Here is a 13479-nt window from a genome sequence, read left to right on the forward strand (position 1 = left end):
TACTGCTTCTACTTAGAGATATAGTGGAGGATCTAAATTATGAAATGTGTGTTAACTGGTTCATAAGTTTATAAGTATTTATATACTAATGTCACAACAAAGTTATTTTCATACATGTGTATCATGCCATTATTAATAAAACAAAGCTATCAACCTACTGAAGTACGGTCATGACCTCCCATTTGAAAAAGTCACTTTGTGCTACTAAGCTACAAAGTTATTGGTAATCCTACTTTGTTGTAATATTTTCTAGCAAATTTCTTGGAATAGCAAAATATGGCTCCTTGAAAGTACAAATGTGCCAAATTTCTTTGACCTTCAAGCCCATTAGCTATTTATATTTTCAGGCCCAAATCATATAGTTGAAGAAAAATTCTATTAAATTAATCTCATTCTTTGATTTATAGGAAAATTTGTAGATGCTACTCCAAAGTGGGAGTTATGGATAAAAGTCATGTTATGACTTTAGTCACCAAATAACCACACAAAAAAAAAAAATATCTAAATTGCATATAGTTAACTGATTTAAACTGAGAAAATTTTTAGAGGATTTGTCTCATTCAGTCATATACTAATATAGTAGTGCAAATCAAGTAAAATAGCCAAACAAGTTAACTAATTTTGAATCTACATATTTTAGTAAACAAAGAAGAATTCTATTACATGGATTATCAATCTTTACTCTATGATATAATAAAACATGATAAGTTATGTTCTTTCTCTGCCACCCAAAAGAAAATATCAATTTTGAATGAGAAAGTAAAAGTACAAGTGAAACTTGAGAGTCAAAATAGTATTTTCCAAGGAAGAAACAAGATGTCATTATTCAACAATGGAAACAATCGAAAGAAAGAGACATGAACAAACAAAGCAGTTGCTCATCAGATCCTTCATGAAAGGAACGAAAACATGATATATAAATTAAAGAAGAGAATTGAAAGAGACAATAATATAATGCGTGCAACCATATGTATCCATGCGCAGATCATCCAATGTAGTTGTTGTTTCTAGCAAACTCATATGATGTCGTTCCGACAATGCTAAGCTGGTTCTGACCCCCCGCCATTCTCTGAATCTGCTGGTTATACATTCTCATCCTCCAGATCCGAGGCGCCGCCGCCTCGACCCGCCGCCATCATCGGCCGGAGCAAACCCACCAGTTTCTTCTGCTCCGCCAGAATCCGTCTCAGAAAGTTCAGGAAGTACAGTTCCCGGTCGTCACGCGCCTCCGCGTCGTGCAGGCGAGCGCAGCGCGAGTGGAGGTGGAAGTTGCAGAGGCGGCAGGAGTAGGCGAGGCCGCCGTCGCAGGAATCGCCGCACGTGTCGCATTGGGCGCCGGCGCCGGCGTGCGGCGGCGCGAAGAGGGTGAGCGCGTGGTGGGGGTGGGATCTGTGGCGCGTGGATTGGGGGAGATCGGAGCAAGATTTGTGGAGGAAGAAGTTGCAGCGTTTGCAGGCGTAGCATTGGCCGAAGAGGTAGACTTCGCAGGCTGAGCAATTGGTTTGGTGGTTTTGTGTGGACACTTCTATGAGGTGGAGTTCATGAGGGTGGCTAAAATGCTTCATCTTTTCTATTTCCAATAATTTGCCTAATTTTATCATTTTGATTGAGAGCTAGCTTTTTGCCTACATTCAATTCACAATGATATGCTTACTATTTATACATGTTTAAGTCCTTGTTTTAGTGATTATAATACAATAATAGCTTATATTATATATGAATGTCTAAGTCTAGCCAATTTTGCCAACTCTTTAATTTGAGGCTTTCCTAACATGGAGTTGTTGGATTGTTATTGGGTGTCATCCGACACCTCCAAGAGTTGAGTTTACTATTTTGTCATCTAATTAAATATGGTGTTGATTGATACATAAGTATAAGAAAATAAAGTTTGCTTCTTCACTATAGCTTTTGGTGTAGTGGTAAATGTTTAATTTTGATAAACTCCTGCAATGGCTACTAATGTTTGATCTGATCTTGACATGTAAACTCTTGCATTGATTACTATGCATGTATAAAAAAAATAAAATTTTACACCTTTGTTACTAGTTACTGTATAAATTTACTTTTGGCCTGTCGAAACCTTTGTGTCTAGTCATTGTCATAATTAATTATTGCACATTTGTATATTAATAGCTACTAAGTAATTTATGAGTAAGGATAGACGTAGCGGCACGCTACATAATCTCTATGATGAGCGTAGCCATAAGTTAAAAAGATAATGATGAAAAATTATAATTGAACACAGTACATATTCAAGGAAAAAGATAGTCATTATGCATGGGAAGAGGACAATATAATGAGACTTACCCAATGATAATTAGAACACAAACTTAATAACTTAAAGCATCAGACCAAAGAAGCTAAGGGATACAACGTAACCTTACATGTATATCCAAAATTGCAAGTCAATGCTCTCTTAATAGTTGAATGTTTCTCTTGCAGCCAACTGTATATGTGTATATATGCATGCACGTAGTTTGATAGTCTTTAAGACTTATTGGAATGGGGAGTAAAAAACACAGTATTTAGAATGTTTCAAAAGTCAATGCACATTTCTAAAATACAACTTGCCTCAATAATGGAGATATATTCCTTATTTGTACGTGTAGTTAGGCTTGTCAAGTGGGCCAAATGGCCAATTATATAATGTTTTTCTCGTTTTTAATATTTTTTTTTTAAATAAGCTATGCATACTGTTAAAATGACTTTTATTTATTAAAATGAAATTAAATTAAGGATTAAATTAAAAACAATTCTGCGATAAATTGGGAATAAATTAATTTGAATTTCACGAAAACGTGAACTCTATAGGGCCGCCGCCATTGACGAGAAGCTGAAGCAGCGCCAACTTCATCTGAGCTTCCTGAATCGCCGCCGCCGCCGCCGCGTCGTCGGCGTCTTCCTGTTTATCCACCGGCGGCTGCACCTTCGACACCACGCAATCCAAGTGAGTTCCGAAGTCGCATTCGTGACAGTAATAAGTCCACGCCATTTCGTCCACGCCATTTCGGCGGCACCGGCGGCGCCGGCGGCGCGTAGAAGAGCGACAGCGCGTGCTTGTGGTCGTCCCGCTGCACTTTCTCCGGCCAGCGCACGCACTCCACGTGGAGATCGAACGAGCACGCGCCGCAGTGGTAGACGAACGCCGATCCCTTCTGCAGACAGGCGTTGCAGGCGAAGCCGTCGCCGTCTTGGTACGGCGGAGAAGGGAGGAGCGTGAGCGCGTGGTCGAGGTGGGATTTGTGCCGGACTTCTCTCGGCAGTTCGAAGCATTTCTTGTGGAGGTTAAAGTCAACGCCGCAGTCTGGGTCAACGCAGGTGTAAACCGGACCGGTTATAATGTACTCGCAACCGGAACACTTTTTCCCGTCCTTTTCTTGGACTTCCGTTAGCTTCAATCGGTGGGGATGGCTGAAATGCGTCGTTTCCCGATCTTTCCAGGTGGGAAACCCTACCGGCGGTTCCGGCTCCGGCGCCGGCTTCGCCGGCACCGGAGAATGAACACTAGGAGACGCGGCGGCCGGTGCACTAGTAGGGGGACTAAAACTGGGGATAGGGCTAGGGTTAGGGTTAGGGTTTGGGTGGGTGCAAGGGATTGCTTGATTAGGGATAGGGGAATGAGCACAATGAACATGGAGATCAAAGTCACATTCGGAGCAAGAATAGGAAAACCCACTTCCAATGAGGGTGCAAGAATTGCAATAGAAAGAATTGGAAGGGTAGGTGGGGTAGGGGGTCAATGTTAATGGGTGGAGGGGGTGGGAGGGGTGTTTGAGGGAGCGATTGGCGCGGAAACATTGGTCGTGGAGGAAGAAAGAGCATCGCCAGCAGGCATAGACGGGGCCAGTTCCGGGGCAATGGCAGCCGGAGCATTGGATTTGGGCACCTTGGGGCATTTGGTGGAAGACCAAACCATGGTTGTGGCTAAAATGCTTGAACTCCATCTCTCTCTACCTCCCTCTCTTTGTGGAATGTCTAGTAATAGTTTGCCTTATGAAAGGGAGTAGGCAAGGTGTACTTATTGCCCATCACGCAGGCAAGTTGAAGCTCTACTCTTAGCTTATGTCAACATTGACTAGATGGACAACTTTGCTTGCACAAATACTTCTATACAATGACTCACAATTGGACATATTGAATCGACTCTAACGTTGAGCTCGATTTAGATGATCCCTAATCACTTACTTTGGGCTTACTCTTTTAGACTTGATTTTTTGAGCTTGTCTTTGTAGGACGAGCTGAACACGGTACAATACATCCATAAAAACTTTATCTTGATTAATTTATAACTTAAAAATTGGGGAATTGGACAATATTTTCATTATTAGCTCAACTTATTCTTCTTCATCCTAACTAGTACTGTAGTTGACTAGCTGTAATTATCGACCATTGACTTTGACATTAGTTATATTCTACAGAGTGTTCCATAGAATTTTAAAGTTGGACTGCTGACTTTTTCAACTCCATCTGTATCTATCCACCCATCTCTCGATCTTTGTTACGTTATTCTCGTTTTTAATGTTATGTTTGAATTCTCAATAAACACAGGAGAAGTTTTACTCAAAGTATACTTTCCATGTATTAGTGCTTATGAATTTTTCTATAAATCAAAAAAAATTATCAGAAATTATATAGATATACCTTCGAACTGCTAGCTAGGTAGTAGTGCATAACATTATATTCGATTTAGAAGAGATTTGTTGGAAATGTCGTGGATGATTAAGCACGATTAAATGGACTCTAGTGCCTATTCTCAATTAAATGATCATTGTTACTTGTTAATTGTCAGCTAATTGTCAACTGTCTAATTATTCATAAGGTCTCTATTCCTAAAATTACATTCAAACGATTGAAATAACATGCCTTTCAAAGACTCATTAGTGACACTCGTGGTCAAATCATTAGAGGGTGTCCTCAATCACTAGATAGATGTAGTCTATAGCGACATAATAATATAGGGGTAAATGACGAGATGTTACTCCCGGTTACGTAAGGACTACCAAAATTCAATCATATATCTTTGTCTACAATTTACTACCCATGAACCTACTGAGTTGTCGGGCTTTACAAAACTTAATATCTGTTCATAACTACTTTTTCAACCTATTAAATTAAAGTACAAAGAGTCAATACGGCACTCATGATCTCCTATTTGGGAGAGCCACCTACCATGTCATTTACAGGGTATATGCAAATTAAAACAACAATACTAATTTTATTTAATTTTATAATTTATAATTGTACACCATGCAAGGAGATGAAGTTGCAAGCAAATGATTCAAGTATACAAATTTATTCAACCCAGGCCAAGATTAAACAAGATTCCCAAGTGATTAAACCCATCATGCATGATCTGATCATCACCAACGGCTCATCATGTTCGCATATGCCGCACTTAAATTCAGCGAATTCTGCATCCTAGCCGACGCAAGCTGAAGCTCCATCATCTCCTTCGTCGCCTGCCTCATCGCCGCCACGTGATCATTAACTCCGGCCGTTTCGCCGCCGTCACCGTCATCCTCATCACCCACGCGCTCTAGACACCCCACTCCGGAGCAATGCAGGTGGGTCCCAAAATCACACCCCGCACAGTAATATCTCCACGCGCCCTCATCCACTTCCCGGTTACACACATCGCACAGAAACACAGTATTCTCCTCAGTCTTGTAATCGAACACCAGTTTCAGCGCGTGCGGGTGCTTCTCCGGCAGGGCGGCGGTTTCCGGCAGGGAAGCGCAGTGGAGGTGAACGTCGAAGCCGCAGTGGCAGCAGCTGTAGCTGAAGGCGGTGCCCTTGGAGCGGCAAGCGTCGCAGACGTAGTCCTTGCCGGAGTACGTCGGCGCCGGGAGGAGCGTGAGGGGGTGGGCGGTGTGGGCTGCGTGTTGGAGAGAGCGCGGCGCGTGGAGACAACGGTCGTGGAGGTAGTAGGCGCAGGAAATGCAGCCGTGGAAAGGATGGTCGATCGAGAGCTCGCAGCCCTTGCACGTGAGGCGTTCTCCGTCGTCTAGGACGAGCGGAACCAACGTGTGGCGGTGGCCGAAGTGGTCGTAATCTTGGCTTTGGCTCATCGTTCGTCGTCGAATGTTGTCGTCGATCGGTGTCACTTATGTTTCTCAATCTAGCTTTGTACGAGGCTATGCAAACACCAAAATTTATACTACTGTACTGCATGTAGTTAAATCGTTACTATGGATACACAGTACAATATTATTATATCTTGTTCTATCACTCTATGCTCATTTCTAGACAGTCCAAATTAATGTATACATTTAGTGCTGTGGGTACATATGGTCTACATTTCCGGCTTTATACTATTTTAATCTGAGTCAACGTTTACTTTATATTATAATATTTTTCTTTACAACATTTCAAAGTGAAAGAAGATGGAATTTGCACAAGCTAATACCGGCCCAGAAACAACCGGTTTTCAAGATACACACAATATTTGTTGTAAATTAAAAAATAAAATAATAATACCGGCCCAGAAAATTCTACTACATGTATTCCTGATGTGGCAAATACTGATAAATTATTATTATTATTATTTTTCATGTACTAGAGAGTGGAGTACTTATATAGTATTTTCCATTTCAAGAACCCAACAATTCTATACATACACTGATTACTTCAAATCAAGAAGGCGAATAAAATTGAGTGGTAATCAAGTCAACAACATGACCAACTTATCTAGATGATCCATTTTTAATTAGTTTGTGGATGGAGTATGAAAGGGAAAGAAATTCTTGTGTGATATTATTAGCTTGACTTGGTCATCTGATCTACTCTATATCATTTAACCAAATTAAAGCCTATGAGTAATGCATGTGCATGCAATCAATCCAAAACCGCGTTAAGTTGACCTACATACCGTTCATGCACTGCACACCCGTTAAAGCTAGACTCCACCAACCATTCTCATCTCTACACTTTATATCAACCTTTCAATAATCCCTTCAACTTCCATAGCCAAACCTAGTTTCAGTGCAGACAAAAATGGGGAAAGTGAAACTCGGACCTCCATCCAAAAACTCCATCACCCATTTCAGTCACCCCCACCCATTAGAGCTAATAACAACTCCCTCATCATCTTCATTATTATCCTCCCATTCTTGCTCAGCATGCAAGCTTCAACTCCTCTCTGGCTCACCATTCTACGCCTGCAAAACCTGCAACTTCTCCCTCCATTCCGATTGCTTCAAACTGCATAAAGAGATCACTCACCCTTTCCATTCCCACCACGTTTTCACTCTCCTCCCCCAAACCCCTTACCCCTCTGGCCGTTTCACCTGCGATGCCTGCGGGGAACAAAGCGATGGGTTCTCTTACCGTTGTACCCCTTGCGGTCTTGACCTCCACGTCCAGTGCGCGGTTCTCCCGCTTTCTATAACTCACCGTTCTCATCATCATCCCCTTCAGATCGTATTCCCCAGTGTTCATTCCCGGATGGAAGTTTTTTCCTGTGATGTTTGTAAGAGCCTTGGGCAGGGAAAGTTCTGGAAGTATAGATGCCATTCTTGTGACTTTGATGCTCATTTGAACTGCACAAAAATGCTACTATCTCAGAGCTCTCAGCAAGGGCAGACTACTGTTAATGCTTCTGCCTCTAGGGTTTCTCCTCCTCCTCTTCCTCGGCCTAATTTAGGGTTTAGGCCGCAAGTTCCACAGCAATTTAACAGGCCGAATTTGCAGAATTTGATGACACCAAATGTGAATCTGCAGGGGATGAATAATGGTGGGAGGCAGAACTTTGAGGAGTTGGTGCGGGCATATGTTGAGAATTATTCTCGTCTTTATCGTGAGCAGCAAGCGGCTTTGGGTGGGGTGGGAGGTGGAGGTTTAAGTACTCAGTCTGGTAACTATGGAGGGAGCTTTCCTGGGTTGGATTCTTATGGAGGTGGTGGCGGTGGAGGAGGAGGTGGATTAGATTTCTTGCAAGGGTTGAATGGGGGAGGTGGAGTTAACGGTGGTGGTGACGAGTACCTGCGGTTATTAAACGGCGGCGGAGGAGGAGGATTAGATTTCTTGCAATTATTGAACGCCGCCGGTGGTAGTGGTGGAGCAGGAGGGTTGGACTATTTACAAGCATTTGCTGGTGGCGGCGGCGGAGGAGGAGGAGGAGGGACGGCTGCCTTATTGCAAGCGTTGATGGGAGGTGGTGGCGGCGTAAGTAATTTGAGCAACATTCTTGGGGGTGATGGTGGTGCATCCATGATTAATACTTTGGCTGGATTGTTTGGAGGACTTAACTTCTGATTTCTTAAATGAATGAAAGAAAGACAACTTCTTACTGTTCAAGAATACATGCACTTATGCAAACTTTTTTTTTTTTTTACTACTGGAAAGTGTGCACAGATTGAACCAATAAGAAGATTTATTAGCTGAAATTAAACTTGTGATGTTCTAAGTAAGAAAATCATGTTTTATTCGCTCAACGAACCACCCTTTTATTTCTTGTACTTTGTAACTGTTGCATGAATGGAACTACAACTCAAATTTGCAGTCACTTCCTATATCTCTCACTACAACTCAAGTTATATTCTCTCTTAAGACTGATGAAATCGAAAGATTTCTCTAATGACCACTGTTTTGAAATGATTCATGATACATCATATAATACAATGACAGCACCAGAGTCTTTATCACCAAGCCAATAAACTTTTTTCTTTCTTTTTTATACTATGGAGAAAAAAAAAACAGTAAACTATACAAATTTGGGAAGGGCAATGCCCATAATATTAATAAAAAGTAACGAGCTAGGTCCTTAATTCTAGAGCACTTGAAAACTAAGTGTGATCATGATTAGTTGTCATCCAATCTACACAAATATATGGTTCCTGTGAATATGTCCACAATTATAGTTCCAATCACGTCTTATGACAACTCTAACATCTTCAAGTAAATGGTTACGTCACTCTAAATCGAGCAACACCAACAATGTCAGTAAAAAGTAAAGACTCTATTAAGAGAAGTCTTAAAGATCACGATCATAAAACTTAGCTGCTCAATCAGCACAATAATTAGCTTCCTGTCAATAATAATGCACTTAATGACTTAATTATGCAATTCCAATCTTGCCCAAAGACCAAGCCTCTGATTGCTAGCTTCAAGCACACTGCTTCTACATTTCATCTTCACAATAATTCCGCGTTTACCATTTCAATCTGACATTCATAATTCACTTAAACATTGGTTTGAATAGGTCAGTTCAACACTGCACAGGAATCACATATTCAACTGTCTGACAGACAATCAATCTGCACACAAAGTTCAAGCTGTCTAATGTATTGACTTTGACATTCAGAGAAACCTCATTCTTACCAGCTAATAAGTCAATTAAAAACACCCACTAGGCCACTAGACCATTTTCTCTGCATATCTAACACATCTGCAAAAACTAAAACCATCCCAATTTTGCAGTACTTAACATTGATTGCATAATCAGTTGAGGTAGTGAAAGGGGAAATTAATTAAAGAATTGAAGAAAAATGGGGAGAGTAAACACATCAGAAACTGCCCAATCTTCTGTGCTTCATTTCAGCCATCCCCACCCCCTTCACCTCTCAAATCCTCACCAATTTCTATCATGTTCTGCCTGCTGTCTTGAGGCTAAATCTGCACCAATTTACACTTGCACCCAATGCAACTTCTGTCTCCATCAAACATGCTTCGAAATGCCTCGAAAACTCACACACCCTTTCGACACAGCCCACGTTCTGTCCCTCCTGCCCACGCCTGCCTACCCCGAAGGCCTATTCAGCTGCGACGCCTGTGGGAAACGAGGCAGCGGATTCTCCTACCACTGCCAGCCCTGCGGCATTGATCTCCACACGATATGCGCCTCGTTGCCAACGCTCCTCGCCCACTCGTCCCACCACCACCCGCTTAGCCTCACGTTCTCGCCCCCTTATCAGGGAAACCGCTTCTCCTGTGATCTGTGCAGAAGGGTGGGGTCCAAGAACTGGCTCTACCACTGCACTGCCTGTGAATTTGACATTCACTTGAGTTGCATAACCACAATCCCTGCCCCCCATCACATTACAAGCAATTCTTTCATCAATCAGGCCAATCCAATGGCTCATAACAGCCCTGTCAGGCCACCAGGCATTGAAATGGCTCGTTTCAGACCTGTAAGGCCAGCTGGAAATCTGGGAAGTGCTCTTATGAACAGCCTGGTTAATGGCTTAGCTAGTGGTGCTTCTCAGGCAGCCACTCAGGCCATTATCCAGGGAATAACTGGTGAGAATTCAGGTGGAATGGATGGAGAAAATGCAGAAATTTCATACTGAGAATAGAGAAAATGGGGAACAGGATTACAGGAACACCTTAATTACTGTTTCAATCCTGAAAGTCTTGACATTTTTCTTTCATTTTCACTTGTTTCTTGAATTCATTTACAGCAAGTCTGCAACTGATGTTAAGTATTTTTATTATTTCCTGTAAAAGATGTCTATGAATCCCAATATATTCTGGATTTGTAAGAACAATCTGATCTGCATGCAAGAATTATCCATGTTAACCTGATTAGAAAATCTTCATGTTGAGAATTTAAGCAAGAAATAGATTAATAAGCTTGAAGTGTTGCAACTCTGATGTTCTACGATGGAGTCTCGATGGAGGAGATAAATCACTAATGTGCCTCGATAATGTATAGATACTTGTGCATGCCCGCAGCAAGGCAAATTTCAGATTTTCGGTTAATATTTATAAAGTTGTACCTCTTGTTATTGTTTAATAAGTTTAACACGACTATATAAAGATTGAACTGATATTTAATAGATTAAGAGCTCCAAAATTATTGTCCTATGTGACACAAAAAATAAATCTTATGAAAAACCCACAAATGGATTTGCTCTTATAACAAATGATATGATGATAGTTGTCTTAGTTGCCATTTAGTAGGGCCGGTCATTTGAGGATGAAGAAGTTTAGATCAAACTCGTCACTAACACTTTCTCATAGTAAAAATCGAATCACGTACTTATTATTTTAAACGAGATAAACTATACACTTTTTCTAATTGATGAACTACACACGTAATAGGACTCGAGAATAGGCCAAAAAAGTGTACTTTTTGATGGGGGAACTTTAGCAAACACCCAGAACATGATCTACCCTTTGAGTGGGCAACCCAGAACATGATCTATAAGTGCAGATGATGTGAGACAACATGAAAAAGTCGAAAGATGTTATGTTCAGAGCCCACAAGGTTGTCTACTCCAATCCTTTGAATGATTGGTGATGACCAGACCAAGCCCATGATTCATCACTGCAACAGCCCAAATACACACAACACTGTACTATGCCCATCTCATCACTCCCCACGTATAATTCCACCCAAAAAGACAAGACAAGACAACACAGAGCAATTATGAATTACCTCAATTCATAATCTCTACCAACACCATTGGTATGAAATGAATGATTTTCTGTCAGATTTTTCTCATGCTGTAGAGAGAGGAGAGAGAATAGTGAGATTCTTCTATTAATAGATTTTTCAAAAAGAGTAAAAAAAAATTTGTTTGTGTCATTTCCCACACTGCCCAGTATTAGAGGTAGAGGGGCGCCCGTTGGCTAACAATTTTGAGCATATTAACGTGGATTAATTCAAACCACTTAACTGAACAAATTGCCCGTTGGCTAACAATTTTGGGTAATTTTTAATTCTCATAGCCATCAAACGGATACATATTTGGATAACTTTTTATTTTTTAAAACAATAGCCATATTCCTCACCAAAGATTTTGGGTCAACTGATGGCTCTTAGAAAGTCAAAAGCCATTCGCTCATTCACTTATCGAAAATCTGATCAAAGGATCATGCAAAAGTCAAATCACGCATGACCTGACACTACAGTCTACCTATCTTGTCAATGGTACATTAATTTATCTTTAAAACACAATTTAACTGGTCAATCAATTTAAAATAAATTTATAAATTTTATTTAGTTACTAACTGTAGGGTATATGATTCAAATCTTGCCAAACACTCAAGTGTGAACATTAGCTTATAGACATTTAGGTGTAGTCATGTAGGCTAGTTGATGCACATTCACTAATCTTTAAAAAATGATGAGAGACTTTTAATTATAATATTCATGTCAAATACACTAACAAATTTTATTTAAACATTATGAGCATGACTCGGATGATTAAAATTAGTTTTGTAGTAGTCAATAATCGAGATATTATTTCTATAAGCAATATATATATATATATATATATATATATATATATATATATATATATATATATATATATATATATATATATATATATATATATATATGGGATTATTAAATATTTGGTTTAGATTTAGATGTTGAAACCAAACATCCCCTTTAATTTGAAGGTGTGATTGTGAGGCGTGGATGGAGAACGCACAGTAAAAGAGAAGATAACAGTTGCGGCGATGCCAATCATGCCCTCAAGAGAAGCTAATCAAGCGACGTCAGCGGTCTGAGCAAGCGCACAAAATAGGGGTAATAATGTCCGTTTGATTAGTGTAGTCCAAATCCAGGATCTTTAAGTCAAGATTTGGCAGAGATGCTATGTAGATTGCTGTCCAATTTAAAGGCACTGTTTGGTTGACAGAACGTAATTATTGGCCCAAAAGCCGACGCCTCCTTTAAACCATTGCAAGCTTAGGCTGCTGCGACGTAATTACCCCTGACTTGACATTTTGGTTCATAGGTATCCTCTAGAATGATTCGCCTCATATTTATTTATTTATTGGGTTAGAATTATATCATAAATAGCCCTATTTAATAGATAATGCAAAAAAAATTAAACTTGTAAATTTTAAGTAATAGAGTTATTTTAAAAAAGAAAAAGTAATAGAGTTGTGACACCCAGTTACACTCCTATATGAAAGGAGCGGGTTCAAGTCTCATTGGGAGTGATATTGACTGTTGTGAGAAAGTAATTATGTAGATATTTTAGCCAAATACAAGAAAAATATTAGAAATTAAAATTTTTCTTATCTTAGATAGACATTAACCATTTAACCGCATCCCTCCATAATAAATCGCAACGTCATGTCTCGAATTAAACATGGATTAAACTCAATGCGACCCGATCAACGCTCAACAAGCTATAACAACTGGGTAATGGAAAAAATGGTTGGTCATACTCTTAAAGATTATAAAATGTGGGTTGATAGATGATATCACATGATAATTCTACTACCCACATAAATATGAGTAAATAAATACATAGTAACTATTATTGATTTATCTTTGTTATGGGTATTAGTATTCAAATAGTTGATGGCATGGCATTTGATTGAAACACATCAATATTAACCTACTCCATTTATCTTCAAATCATGAATGGTGAGATGTTTTGAGATTCAAGTTTATAAATAAATTCAGAGTAACAATTATTAAATACCATGTGCTCAGATGGTATGTAATGTCATGAGATCGAGATTGAAAAAGTAGGATGAATAGATACTACAATGTAATAGATTCGGTAGTGCTAA

At 39.9% G+C, this 13479-nt stretch overlaps 3 protein-coding genes across 3 annotated transcripts; 2 read left to right on the plus strand and 1 right to left on the minus strand.

Moving 5' to 3' along the window:
* Positions 1–2691: 2691 nt before the first annotated feature.
* Positions 2692–6221, minus strand: LOC116014689. The gene is made up of 3 exons (XM_031254631.1): positions 5369–6221; positions 4572–4600; positions 2692–3950 (listed from the first exon to the last, which is right to left on the minus strand). Exons 1-3 carry the CDS (start codon positions 6066–6068, stop codon positions 2907–2909), a joined length of 1773 nt encoding a protein of 590 aa, XP_031110491.1. The 5' UTR covers positions 6069–6221; the 3' UTR covers positions 2692–2906.
* Positions 6222–6951: 730 nt separating this feature from the next.
* LOC116017530 lies at positions 6952–8503 on the plus strand. Its single transcript, XM_031258140.1, has one exon. The coding sequence runs from the start codon at positions 6994–6996 to the stop codon at positions 8251–8253; it is 1260 nt and encodes a 419-aa protein (XP_031114000.1). The 5' UTR covers positions 6952–6993; the 3' UTR covers positions 8254–8503.
* A 972-nt stretch (positions 8504–9475) lies between these two features.
* On the plus strand, positions 9476–10429 carry LOC116017726. Its single transcript, XM_031258354.1, has one exon. The coding sequence runs from the start codon at positions 9486–9488 to the stop codon at positions 10284–10286; it is 801 nt and encodes a 266-aa protein (XP_031114214.1). The 5' UTR covers positions 9476–9485; the 3' UTR covers positions 10287–10429.
* Positions 10430–13479: the final 3050 nt, after the last annotated feature.

The sequence above is a fragment of the Ipomoea triloba genome, chromosome 4 (genome assembly GCF_003576645.1).
Source record: "Ipomoea triloba cultivar NCNSP0323 chromosome 4, ASM357664v1".
Taxonomy (NCBI): Eukaryota; Viridiplantae; Streptophyta; class Magnoliopsida; order Solanales; family Convolvulaceae; genus Ipomoea; species Ipomoea triloba.

Excerpts from the sequence above, each read along its gene's own strand:
- LOC116014689 (XM_031254631.1), bottom strand. The coding sequence starts at position 6,068 with ATGAGCCAAAGCCAAGATTACGACCACTTCGGCCACCGCCACACGTTG. Across the intron at positions 4,601-5,368 it reads ATATGCGAACATGATGAGCC|AAAAATTCATAAGCACTAAT; the intron begins GTTGGTGATGAT and ends TTTGATTTATAG. Across the intron at positions 3,951-4,571 it reads TAAGCACTAATACATGGAAA|AGAGAGATGGAGTTCAAGCA; the intron begins GTATACTTTGAG and ends AGAGGGAGGTAG.
- LOC116017530 (XM_031258140.1), top strand. The coding sequence starts at position 6,994 with ATGGGGAAAGTGAAACTCGGACCTCCATCCAAAAACTCCATCACCCAT.
- LOC116017726 (XM_031258354.1), top strand. The coding sequence starts at position 9,486 with ATGGGGAGAGTAAACACATCAGAAACTGCCCAATCTTCTGTGCTTCAT.